The sequence below is a fragment of the Erigeron canadensis genome, chromosome 4 (assembly GCF_010389155.1).
Source record: "Erigeron canadensis isolate Cc75 chromosome 4, C_canadensis_v1, whole genome shotgun sequence".
Lineage (NCBI taxonomy): Eukaryota > Viridiplantae > Streptophyta > Magnoliopsida > Asterales > Asteraceae > Erigeron > Erigeron canadensis.
The window spans coordinates 20,807,299-20,820,024 of NC_057764.1; the positions used below are offsets into that span (position 1 = coordinate 20,807,299).

General features: G+C 33.1%; 2 protein-coding genes across 3 annotated transcripts; one reads left to right on the forward strand and one right to left on the reverse strand.

The window, feature by feature from the left end:
• Positions 1-286: 286 nt before the first annotated feature.
• Positions 287-3,985, reverse strand: LOC122596198 (protein MHF1 homolog). 2 transcript variants are annotated; one of them, XR_006323294.1, is made up of 5 exons: positions 3,403-3,474; positions 1,807-1,881; positions 1,600-1,709; positions 738-1,180; positions 287-630 (listed from the first exon to the last, which is right to left on the reverse strand). XR_006323294.1 is itself a non-coding variant. In XM_043768733.1 (4 exons), the coding sequence occupies exons 1-3, from the start codon at positions 3,713-3,715 to the stop codon at positions 1,853-1,855; spliced, it is 228 nt and encodes a 75-aa protein (XP_043624668.1). In that variant the 5' UTR covers positions 3,716-3,985; the 3' UTR covers positions 1,617-1,709; positions 1,807-1,852. The 2 variants fall into 2 exon arrangements, 1 of the variants encoding a protein (XP_043624668.1); XM_043768733.1 differs by lacking the exons at positions 287-630; positions 738-1,180 and adding an exon at positions 3,589-3,985 and having other exon boundaries at positions 1,617-1,709.
• Positions 3,986-10,363: 6,378 nt separating this feature from the next.
• Positions 10,364-12,361, forward strand: LOC122595782 (nudix hydrolase 15, mitochondrial-like). Its single transcript, XM_043768222.1, has 4 exons — positions 10,364-10,615; positions 10,716-10,858; positions 11,516-11,635; positions 11,939-12,361. Exons 1-4 carry the CDS (start codon positions 10,393-10,395, stop codon positions 12,146-12,148), a joined length of 696 nt encoding a protein of 231 aa, XP_043624157.1. The 5' UTR covers positions 10,364-10,392; the 3' UTR covers positions 12,149-12,361.
• Positions 12,362-12,726: the final 365 nt, after the last annotated feature.

Consider the following 12,726-nt stretch of genomic DNA (forward strand, 5'->3'; position numbering starts at 1 on the left):
TTTCAAATCCAAAACACAATATCCAAAACACATTGTGTTTTGGTTTCAGGAATTCATAAAATGGACATACACAAGATGTTTCAAATCCAAAACACATTGTGTTTTGGTTTCGAGAATTCATAAAATGGTCATACACAAGATGTTTCAAATCCAAAACACATTGTGCTGCGGTTTCCAGTAGTATTGCTAATGAAGCAGAAGTTGACATATGAAAGAAAAACTTAAAGAAAGTATCTATTACTAGAAAATCTGCAAACAACCAATTTAATACATATAAATACACAAATAGCAAAAGAGCGAATTTCATATATATCAAAACAATGTGTTTCATACAACCACAAGTTAGTAACAGGTAACCTAATTGTACTAGCTTGACATTGTTTCAGTGAGTTAGATGCACATCACGGCCTTCCCTTGAGTTTCTTGGCAACGGTAGCAATGTGCTTACCCTGATGGAAAGCTTGCTGCAACTCGAGCTCAGATGGTTGTCTTGACCCATCCCATGCATAAGTACCTGCACCATATGGACTTCCACCTTTGCCCTTCTCCATTTCGAACATGTCAGCTCTAAAAGTATATCCAATTGGTACGAAGATCTCATGGTGAGCAAACTAAGTAATTGCAGTCCATCTGTGATCAACAATTCAATCTATGTATTACAATCAACAATTCAATCTATGTATTACAAGAAATTGGCAACATAAGTACGCATATTATTAGGATTGATGGGTACTAACGGGGTAGTTTCTTCGCCACTACATTGAGCCCTTCTGCTATTAAAGATACCGGCAGGGTTGCCGGTAAGTTTTTGTGTTCTCCAATAACTGCACAATTTACACTAACCACCTGGAATGGTAGGAACCTATGAAAAGAAATCGCAATTGTACATTCATATAATAAAGTTTTATTTAAATACTATCGAAGTTTATTCTGAGCAACAGCTTGACAAAGCTCAAGTTTTTCATCAAATAGCACTCTGTTGGAAAGAAATGATCTGCATTTGGGTTTGGGTAGTGTAAATGGAACAGTGTACCTCGGTGGAAATGCTGACTCCTGGAATAAAACAGCTGCCACCTGGCGCATCTCAACAAACTTAAGGTGGGAAGGAGGACGAGGCCCATGCCTAGGTGCTTTTGGAGTTCTTGGTAATGTCAGTACTTTCCTCTTTTCATCTTCTTTGCTACATTACATAACATATAATGTTATTAGTAGTTGGCATTTAGATGTTGCAGTTCTGACCCATTCAGTAGTTAATTGGCTGATCGAGGTCATATTTTATCTCTAACAGGTATCAAGTTAAATGGATGTTCACTAAAAGCAAACATGCCAAATGGGTCAACCATGTCAAAAGTCCCTTAAATGGATGCATAAGCCACATAAATCATTTCATTAAAGTTATAGTCTATATTTGTAATCGATTTCCTAAATGATTATAAAAAGTATGCAGAAGTTTTGTGCATAAAATGGTTTCAAGTATACCCAATCAGATCCGTTTTGACTTGCAAAAAAAATATTCATTTCTCTACGTTATTACTTATTGGACTCTACAGGCCACATTCCTTAAGCGAGAAAGGACTTAACGAGATTTGATATACCCACCTCACAAAAGGCCAATGTTGCGTAGGAAGTGGTGTCATTGTATTCAGCATCTCTTGTCGAGACCTATCTGGTGTTGTGTAATTAAAATGAAACCTTCGAGCTACAACAACCTGATTGAATACCATACACAGTCTTATCACAAGTTCCACATAGAAGTGACATTTCCATATCTTTAGTATAAGTGAAACAACAGACAGAGATACTTACGGCCGTTCTGATCCTCTCAGAAACATGGAAAACTGCTTTAAGTCGATCATGGTGCATAAGGCAAAGTATCTTGCCCTTAAATCACAAAAAGAGATAAACAAATCAGATCTTAAGTAAAAATGCCAATGATAACATTCAAAACATTTGTCCTGAATACAACATAGACAATGCCAAAAACACATAAAAATCTTTTCAATTAGATCTCAATTAACGCTCAATATTTTTAACAAACTCATCAATAAATCAAACAGCATTCTTTCAACAGAAATCTTAAAGAAATCAGCTTAAGATTGAGAGTGTAACGTTGATATTATCTTAAAAAGGGACAGGGGAGTTTATCACTTTATCCATTCTGTTAACTATCCCGCTTACGATTAATTACAACACAAAACAACCCCCCCTTCCCAAACCAAAAATCATAGTCTTATTTTTCATCATGTCTTTCTAATTCACAGAATCAAATTCAGGGGTTGCTCGAGATAGGTTATCATTTTAACGGCTTTCAAGCAAAATATCAAACAATAAAATACTTATTTACTTATTTTCTATAAAAAAAAATAACACCACATAATTATCGCTAAAAAATCGCGGTTTCAACTCCTATTAGTGAATAGAAAATGAGTAATACCAGCAATTCCATTGGCAGAGACTCGAGGTGGGACTCATAATCAATAACCCCAAAATCAAAAACTAACATATTCCTTTAGGCAAACCCTAAAACCTTTTTTCGTATTATCTCTAGTCAATTCTAGTAATGTCATACTTGTTGCAAAACCACAAGTGATGTGTATAGATTAAAAGCATGCAGATTATGAGAAGTTCATCACTTTGAAGTCAAACTCAGTCTTCGAGAAGAGCAAGCAGCATAAAGTACACATGACAAATTTGAAAGTTAAATCTTAAATCATATTTAGCAATTGGAGATTGCATCAAATTTGCAAACTAGATTCATAACACTCAACAAAGTCAAAACATGAATACAGCTAGGACACTTAATACCACAATCACTGTATATTCGTTCAGTTTAAAACTTTCAAGTTTCAACCCACGCAACAATTTACATAACACATATAGCATGGAATTCCTTGATTGCAGGTTGGATAACTGGCCAAAAGGGTAATCCTGTATGAGCAGAAATAAGTCAAACTGGATTCCTAATGCTATAAAACAGTACTACAGAAAGAAGACAATTAAGTCACTTTAAACGGATAACTTGGCAAATATCTGTTTTAGTTTTCATAAGTCATTTCATTTTCTTCAACACCTCGTTACAAATCAACCAACATATGTGCAAAAAAACGAGCAAAGTACAATGATTTGACATGTTCATTTCTCATGCATCTACCATAACCGATAACTCCTATATACTACTCGTATAATACTATTTCTAATCTTCAAACAAATGATCGATAAGCATTAACAGTTGCGATTAAATCCATCACCGATGAGCCTCGCAATATAGTTATTACAATCACAACACTAAACAATTTTGTTCCTAACTATATATACAAACTTCATTTCACACAATTAATGATTATTCATATAAAGTCATTTCAACAAGTAACACATCTAATCAAAATCGAAAGGAAGCAGTACCGGCGGACGTGAAGGCTAAATCCGATACGGAAACAATAACCGTTTGCAATATCTCCATGTTATTCTGTTTAGCTGTATCAAAGCACACACACACACAATTAGTAATCATTTACTTTATTCAAAGATAAACAAAATGTATTCAACTAAATATAAATAAAATAATATACTGTATATATATATATATACCTTCAGATTGAGCAATAGAGATAGTGGAAAGGCGAAAACGATCACGGAGATGATTAGTGGTTTCATCATCTTCTTCTACTCTGCCATCTTCGCTTCCAATGTAACCGCCGTCTTCGATTGGATTCATTTAATTCGATTCAATTTCTGCTGATATTTTAGGGTTCTAAGAAATTTGATAGCAAACCCTAGGTTTTGATTTAATTGAAATGGTGAATTTTGCGTGAAAAGAAACGGCGTCCGGAGATAAAAAATCGATTAAACATCATTAATCGCTAATTGGGTCAGATAATAGACGGCGGCCGGAGAAAAAAAGAGGTCGGAGAAGAAAAGGAGGGAGGAGAGGAAAGAGAGCGAGAGAGAGAATTAGGGTCAGGGATCTGAAAGAATGAGAAACAATAATGTGATTGGGGGTTTTGTTTACGGGGTGAAAAGACAGATATATCCCTCCGTGTTATAATTATAAGTATGGGGTGTCCTTTAATCTGAGCCGTAGATAAGGAGGGATGGATGGCCAAGATATGTTTCCTGGTTTTCAAAAAAAAAAAGTTTGCATTTGATCTTTTTCACTATGTATATATCTCATTTTTGCACTATATTATGGTTATTAATTACCAATAAATCTGCGAGGAATCTTTAAACAATTTAAAGAAGCTTTTATATATTCATCATTGGATGCATGTGTTATTTTTGACTTTGACGTTTAAAGTGTGTATACCCTAATTTTGATCTACAACATCCAATGGTTTCGATTCCAATTTGTACATGTTTTTTGGCTTCACACCACCGAGTGTCATTGGCAATTCAGTTCACTTTGATGTTTGTTAGATGATAATTAGTCTCTTTTATGAAAGTAGAAACTTCATTCTTGATTTACACAACAATAAACATGACCTTTTTGGTTTGGGATGTGTGCACATATAATTAGTTCTTATTGTTTTTTTGGACCGTTTCTTACAACCTATCGTGCGTCATGATTTGAATCATTGAAGTGTGCAATTAGCAAAAATGTAAAGAGGAGAGGATTTGGTGAAAGAACAAAACATTTTGAAATTAATCTGTATTTTGTCAGAGAAAAGATTACAACAGGAATTATAAAACCAATTAACATAGAATCTGCTTTGAATATAGCAGATTTATTCACTAAGATCCTTACATTTGAAGTTCATAATTTTTTATGTAAAAAACTGGTGTTCAACATATACTTCTATTAAATTTGGACATCGCCTGTTACCTTTCTTTAAATTTTACCAAACCATTATTATGTATTTTTCTTTTATCACGTATACCTAGAGGTGTAAAAAAACTGGGTTGGAACCCGAACCCGAAACTGGTCAATAATTGGGTTCGACTCAATCCGACGGTTACTAACCGGTTTGAGTTTTCGTTTTTTTTATCGGGTTGAAACCGGGTTGGGATCAGGTCGGGTTTGGTTTTTGGTCAAAAAAACTTGGTCAATACCTAGTCAAATTTTGACGCAAAATAGGTTTCAAACTGGGCCGAGTTGAGTAAAAACCGGTTTTTATTCACCACTACGTAAACCTATATAAAGTATATTTATATAGAAGGTTAGCTGTTTTAGAACCGCTTTTAAGTATCTGAATAAACCTTTCACAATTAAAACTAGAAGATGCTGCAAGATTGCTATCCAATAACAGCATTTGAAACAATAGAATTAAGTAAGAAAACCACCTAATTTAGGGTAATTTGACATTGAGGAAATTTCCGTATACAAAAGAATGATGAAGAACCCACGTCAGAGCTCATATCATGGGAAGCAATATGCAAAATAGCATTAGAATTGAAAAAATAAAACTGCATTAACAAAAATTAAAAAAAAAGGCCTAGAAATTGGGATCAGGTAATTTCAACTTCAAAAACAGACTATAACTGGTTATTCGATTCAACATCATGCTTCTCTTTACTGAATACTAAAATAGATATTGTTCAAATGATTGTGTAGGCTATCATGAACTTATTTCTAATTACCACTAATGCTATGAACCATAATAACTAATTTAATAAGAAATCACGAATAGAATGTTAATATTATCTCTAGAGTAACAAAGTTTATGATAAATCTTTTTTAATAAAATGGGCCAAAAACTTGGTTTTGCTGCTAGACCCGTATATAGTTAAAATTATTAGAGCATGTATGGCATCTACCAAATTGCAATGTTCTTCTAGAACGAATAGTTTAAAATATAGAGTCCGTAGAAAGCATGAATTTTTACTTCTAACTAATCAAAGGGTAAAAGTGAAAAGACCCTTAGATGGAAACCAGTCATATTGGTTGGATCGTTTGAAGTCACCTAAAGAATGTACTGTATCCTTTTACTTAAAGATAAAAAAAAAAGGATAAGTGGGTGACCACCATCTAGAGCCATGTATTTTTAGTATCATATTTGACATTTTAATTGGTTCTAATTTATAAGTGAAAAATCTAAAGAATAAAAAGCCCCCAGGGCAACCCATCCCAACCATTACCCGTTAACCAACCCATTTGTTTTGCCATATATATGCACGCTTATTGCAGAAACTAAATCCCCCAGCGATTACTACTGTCATTGGACCCGAAAATAAGTTACTATAAACTTTTCGGAAGTACCACATGTGGAATAAAACAAAATACGCAGTTAATATTGGTGCATGTGTTAAACGTGATTTTTAACATTGGTGCATGTGTCGGGGATTGGGTACCATGCATAGTAATTAGAGGGTGTTTGGGATTACGTTTTGAAGTGATTATTTGATTATTACGTTTCTAAAACGCAAATAATCTAAAAAAGTGATGATCTACTATAAAAATGCAGTTTTGGAAAAGCATGCCCATACATGCTTTTTCAAAACGCAGTTTTGAAAACACATAATTTATTTTAAAAACGCAAAATCTGTTTTGTACTCGCAATAACAAACACCCCCTTAATATGGGTCGCTTAAATCGATTATTTTGGGTAGGACATGAAACGGAGATGATAATTACTTCTGAAAAAAAATAAGTTTGCACTAATAAAAATTTATTGTGATAACAAACATTTCGCAATGACTAAAGTAGTATTATGAAATTTATTGTCTCCAAAAACAACATGGCAATTTGCAGCAACAAGGTACGAAAACAAATCCACTCTCTGTGACACATAAACAATGATCGAAAGTTATCATACATTTATATACCGCTCAAGTTATAGTAAAAGGATACGCAATTATCATTCACAAATTCGTTCCTATATCTAATTTGTTGATGGTACATGCTATCAATCTATAACACATGAATAATGTTGACATGTTGTCCCCATTTTTGCCCTTTATAATGGTTCGAGTGGCATGTAATTTGATTCAAATGTGACATCGGATGGAAAAGTGTACAATTTTGTAGGCTGAGGTGCTGATAACGAACTCTAACCCTGAACATGAATTTATGCAAATTCCCTATTCCTAATGATGTCATCATGCTAACCTGTTTTGTTTTTTACACTATGATGCCCACCCAGTGGCTGGATGTTCAGGACACTGTCCTTCCTTACAAAGGTCGCACACAGCTTGGCTAGATGACTAATTGTCAATATTTTCCTGACATACAAAGGAGGGCAACTGAAGTATCCACAGATGTACTTCTATGACACTCGGATGAAACCAGAAAATGTATTTCTACTTTGCTAGGTACACATGGCAATGATGACAAAATAGATGAGTCAATGGTTAAAAGCCTCAATGATTTGGTAAATATTTACTCGGAGAAAGAACAAACGAGGGGAAGTATAATACACATCTATTTCTGATATTGTAGTGCTGATAAAAAATGATTTCGGTGACAAAAATGTCTCTTGAATACAATAAGTTCATTGAATTTTACAAGAAGATGGAGACAACTCAATAAAACCGACGAAAACATGTATGAAGTCAACCGAAGAATGTAATGTTTAAGTCTGTTGCTTGTGACTTTTTAATTTTTTGTTATATTGTAATAAAATAAACACACTTATGTTTAAAATGTTAATAGCTAATGTTTAAGTATGTTGTTTTTAATGTTTGGATATAACGCTTTGTAATCTATTTTCCTATTTATGATATTATTAGCTAACACACTTATGTTTATCTATACTTATGTGTATAATTACTGAATCAATAACGTTTATAAAAATTGCTTACAACTCAACGCACATCGCGCGGATCTAAGCACTAGTGTATTAACAAAAAAATGTATCATGATGTGTCAACGGAGAATACCAAGGTGGCAAGGTTAAAGTATATATATCAGATCTATAAAAATACTACGCCATATAAATTTACGTTATAGTATATATTTTCTATAAATAAATAATATTATTATGAGATTAAATCAAGAAAATTATAAGTGAACTTAGCTTGTGGATGAGTATATCAAATGAACATGTAAATCTATCTATAAACCCTTATAAGAAATTAAGTTTAAGTATCTTTTTCATTCTCATAATATCCTTCATATTTATTTTATATTACACATCCTATTTATAACTATCGAAATTATCCTTACAAAAAAATTAAACCCACAAAAATAAACTGATTTTTGATTCTAATTTAATTAACATTGATATTTCTATATGGTTTTAAAACAATCGACATAATCTTATAATCTATATTTTTGACACATTATGCAACCAATGTGTTCTATCATAAAAGTAATTATAAAATTCCGCCGCAACGAGCGGGTACTATGTTCGTTTATACAAAATAATATAGCTAATTTAACCTAAACGTTTGTTAATCTATGATATTAATTAAAATCTATAAAATATTAAACATAACACAAGTTGATATTTGTTTTAGTTTAGTGATACACAATGTGATTCTCGCTTAAACAGGTGAATCAGTTAGTGACATGTTGACCATTAATCAATTCTTAACTTATTCGGCTTGACTATGTAATTAATTTTTTATTTATTTATGTCATTATCTATTTATCTTTACTTTACTATTAATATATATACAAGTTATTCAACTACCAATTTTTAAAACTAGTTAAAAAATGTTAGTTTGCTAATTGCTTTTAATGAACCTCATTATTAGAAATTACTTTTTTTTTTAATGAACCAATTTACATCTTAAACCTTTATCTAACTAATTTATACATTAAACTCATGTTTTCTAAAATATTTATCAAATTCCACTTTTACATCAATTATAATTATATCTACCAACACCACTCGACGTCACTGCATTGCGTGGGTACCGTCAACTGTGCTAGTTGTTATATTAACCACCAAGGTGAGAGAGACGATACCAGCAACAAATTTAAAGTGAAGCAAAATTCAAAATATTTATGAAATTTTAATTCAACCCATCCTTCAAAAAATTAAATTAAATTAAATTAAATTCTCATTTTGATGCATAAAGTCAATCGAATGAAAATTAATAATTATTTTGAATTTTTGAATGCCAACCCAATAATCCAAATGAACTTTATATTAATAGACCCACCCAACCATGCCCATTAAATCAACTTATACCATTATAAAATTTAAAGATAATAGAAAAACAATACACAACTAAATTCTAATAAAAGTTGGTGGAGGTGGAAAGTTGGATGCATAAAACACAATTAAATGTTATTGGGACCGACGGACAACAAATTTCCACCTTTGGTTATTGATGGGAATAGCCGTGCCGTTAATCCATTATTAACTCCGGATCTATACGTATTTTTTTTTTCAACATTCGAGTGGTTAGACTCCAAACAATTCGAGCATGATGTAATTGCAAAGAATTTTTGAAAACAACCTCACAAACTTGCTAATCCAGATATTCAAACCCAAAGATCTATATGTACTTTTGTTTGATCATTTCATCAATTATTTAATTCTACTTCATAATTCATTTGCTACTATTAACACACCGTAATGCTCGGAAAAGTTGGAAGGAAAAAAGAAACACAAACACAAAATTGTATTGTCTCAAAGGTATCATGGCTTCCAATTACCAAACAAGATTACATAAACTACTATTCAAAAGTTTCACAGATCAAATGACTTAAAACTATCTGAAATATTGACACGATCTAACAAAACTACAACTTTGATATGTCTATCTGAGGAAGAAGATGAAAAGAAAGAAACTACTCAGTGCCGCTTTCACGGGTTTTGAGCCCCAATATTTCGACGGTGTGTGGAGAGGTTAAAATGTAGGCAAACATTACCTTTACCTAAGTAAAAATGTTACTTTAATGTTCTACTTAAATGGTAAAAAAAACCCTCTAACCCTTGAGGAAAAAGATGATATTTACACGTTCTAATCAAATGGTCATCAAAGTTGTCGTCCTTTAATGGTAATAAATGTCGTGTATTTTTTCTTAACGACTAAATGTTGCATCCTTTTTATAGATACTCCTAAACACCTGCAAATACTCTTAAATATACTCTGCTAGGCACGGTGGGGGGTGGGGAGCTGCGCCACTACAAATTTGATACAATGTAATTTATTCAGCTTAAATGGTATATTTGTAAATTGTTTATATGAAAAATAAATAATAACTAGGAAATAAATGTAAATATTACCTTCGGATTACTAATAGAGATAAAAGATGACATAAACTACTTGCCGCCGCCGTCACCGCAACCACCACCAATCGCCGCAGCTGTCGCCGCACACCACCGCTACCGCCACCGTCACCGTCACCATCGACGTTATGGCCGCACGACACCACAACGTCACGGTCGCGGCCATTATATCTAGTTTAACTAGACAAAGAATGCGGACGATATTTGAACCTCACCAAAAATTTAGAACAAATACTAAAAGATGAAAATTTAGTCGTGTCTTTGTTTTACATTCATGGGTTCCAAAAGAAACATTTCAAGATCACATAGTAATAAACAACTAGTTGATTTTTCTCAACGATTTCAATCCAAATCTCATATTGTATCCAATAACCAGCAACCTGAAAATATATTCAATACACCCAAAAGAGCTGCAGTTCTTATTTGTTTATTTCAACAAGAAGATGATATTTTTGTAATTCTAACCAAACGATCATCTAGACTCTCATCTTTTTCGGGTATATATAATTATGCACTCTAGGTGTTTGATAAAATGTCTCAAAGACTTTTTTTATTTTTAAAATGTCTGAATAATGAAGTTTGTTTTTTGTTTTGTAGGCCAAGTGTCTTTGCCTGGAGGTAGAACAGACGAAGAGGATACCGATGATATTCGAACTGCGTTGAGGGAAGCCGAGGAGGAAATTGGGTTGGATCCTGCACTTGTGGATGTTGTTACTGTTCTACAACCATTTTGGGCTAAGGTAAAAATGAAAATATTCTGTTGTAATGTGAATTGGATATAGGGTATTTAGTCCTCTTTTGTATTTTTAAGGCAATTTAGGGTTTGATCTTCTGGCAAATAGTTTTTCAACCGTTCGTTAGGAAGTTTGTTTATGATTGTTTGTTAAGTATACAAACAAATGGCAACAAATTTTTTTGTTCGTTATACTTTAATGAACAAACATAGACGTAGGCTTTGCTTGTATTATTACGTCTGTGAATGTTCGGCAAGATGTTTGTATGTTTATTCTGTTTATTTTATGTTAAATATATATTGTAATCGAAAATTAATGTTTAAATCCGCAAACAGTGTGTATTTTAATAATTGTTATTTGTTTGTGTTAGTATTCTTTTGTGTCTGTTCTCTTCCAAATTGAACTACATGAATAATCCGACTTTATTAACAAAAGAATCCGTTTGTTTAGGTGCTCATGTTCATTCTTTGTTCAGTAAACTTAAATGGGCAACAAAGTGTCGTTCTGTTAGTGATATTTCCCTTGAAAATCATTTTCTGATGGAATTTTTTAGATATATGTGGACTCTTACTTCCTAAGTTGCCTCTTATTTTTCCTTCATGTGTTCTCGCTTCTTTTGGTCGACTTCTTTCACATGTTTTTGCCTTATGATTATAATGGCAGGGGAACATAACTGTGGTTCCAGTGATTGGTGTACTGTGGAATAAGGAAGCATTCATTCCAGTCCCAAATGTTGATGAAGTGGAATCCATATTCTATGCCCCTCTTGAAATGTTTCTCAAGGTCTGCTTTCTTGTCTTTTTTTTTTGACCTATTTTGGCTGCTGTTTTTGAATGATTGTGATGCTTTTAGGTGTTAGGCTCGTTTGATGATTTTATTACTAACAGGTCAAATGGGTTGAAAGGGTCATGCGGATCGAAAGTTTTTTAAAACATACAAGTATACAACCTCTTAAAGAAAGTTAACTTTCTAAAGTTGAAATAATATTATTGTGATAACTGATAATCTATTTTGAACATTACCCAACTAGCCCATTTTGCCTCCTGACATATTTTATGTTGTGAAAATGGGATTTGGTTAATTCAGGACGAAAACAGACGACAAGAGGAGGTAGAAATTCAAGGAGACAAATGCTTATCTCACCATTTTAATTACGAAACAAATAACAATGTGTATGTGATTTGGGGAGTAACTGCTGCCATGTTAATGGTAGCTGCATCGATCATTTACCAACGACCACCAGATTTTCAACGAAGAATGCCTAGATGCTGGAACCAAAACCACAGCAGACTCTAAACTTTCGAGAATCAGAGTGTTCAGGGCGAAGAAACGTGACATCTGTTCTGTGTAAGTAAGTACGTATTCGTGTCAATTTGTTGTTTCATATACAGAATGATTTGTAACTTTATCTGTATTTATCAAGAAAATATGTAAAGCTATTTTTCATGGATTCCAGTAACTTGTTCAAAGCACACCACAGGGAATATAAGAGACTCTATTATCATGAAATTTGGTTTTAGGAAACTGCCATATTTGTTTGATACTTTGATACTTGTTTATTACTAGTAAGTTGTCCGAGAATACACCAATGTTTATCGTTAAACCATAAAACTTGTAAGTAAATAGCTAGAGATGATCAACTTTAGTATTTCGGTTGGAATGAAACAACAAGAGATGTTCATCAGTCCTAATGCAACCGTAGTTGCTATGGTTTGGGATGGGGAACGGAAGTGGCCTAGGGACTGGTTAGATAAAGTTAATGGTCTGCAACAGTTAGATATTGCCGTTCTTGTCCCTCATAAGCATGATAGAGTGGTTTGGGTGAATAAACATGGACAATTGGTACCAACATACCAGTTGGTGTGTTGGACGGG

Bases quoted from the DNA above. Each gene is read 5' to 3' on its own strand.
- LOC122596198 (XM_043768733.1), bottom strand. From the start codon at position 3,715: ATGAATCCAATCGAAGACGGCGGTTACATTGGAAGCGAAGATGGCAGA. The intron at 3,475-3,588 runs GTATATATATAT...GCTTTGATACAG, and splicing joins CTCTATTGCTCAATCTGAAG to CTAAACAGAATAACATGGAG. The intron at 1,882-3,402 runs GTACTGCTTCCT...TTGTGATTTAAG, and splicing joins TTTAGCCTTCACGTCCGCCG to GGCAAGATACTTTGCCTTAT.
- LOC122595782 (XM_043768222.1), top strand. From the start codon at position 10,393: ATGGGTTCCAAAAGAAACATTTCAAGATCACATAGTAATAAACAACTA. The intron at 10,616-10,715 runs GTATATATAATT...TTTGTTTTGTAG, and splicing joins TAGACTCTCATCTTTTTCGG to GCCAAGTGTCTTTGCCTGGA. The intron at 10,859-11,515 runs GTAAAAATGAAA...TTATAATGGCAG, and splicing joins TACAACCATTTTGGGCTAAG to GGGAACATAACTGTGGTTCC.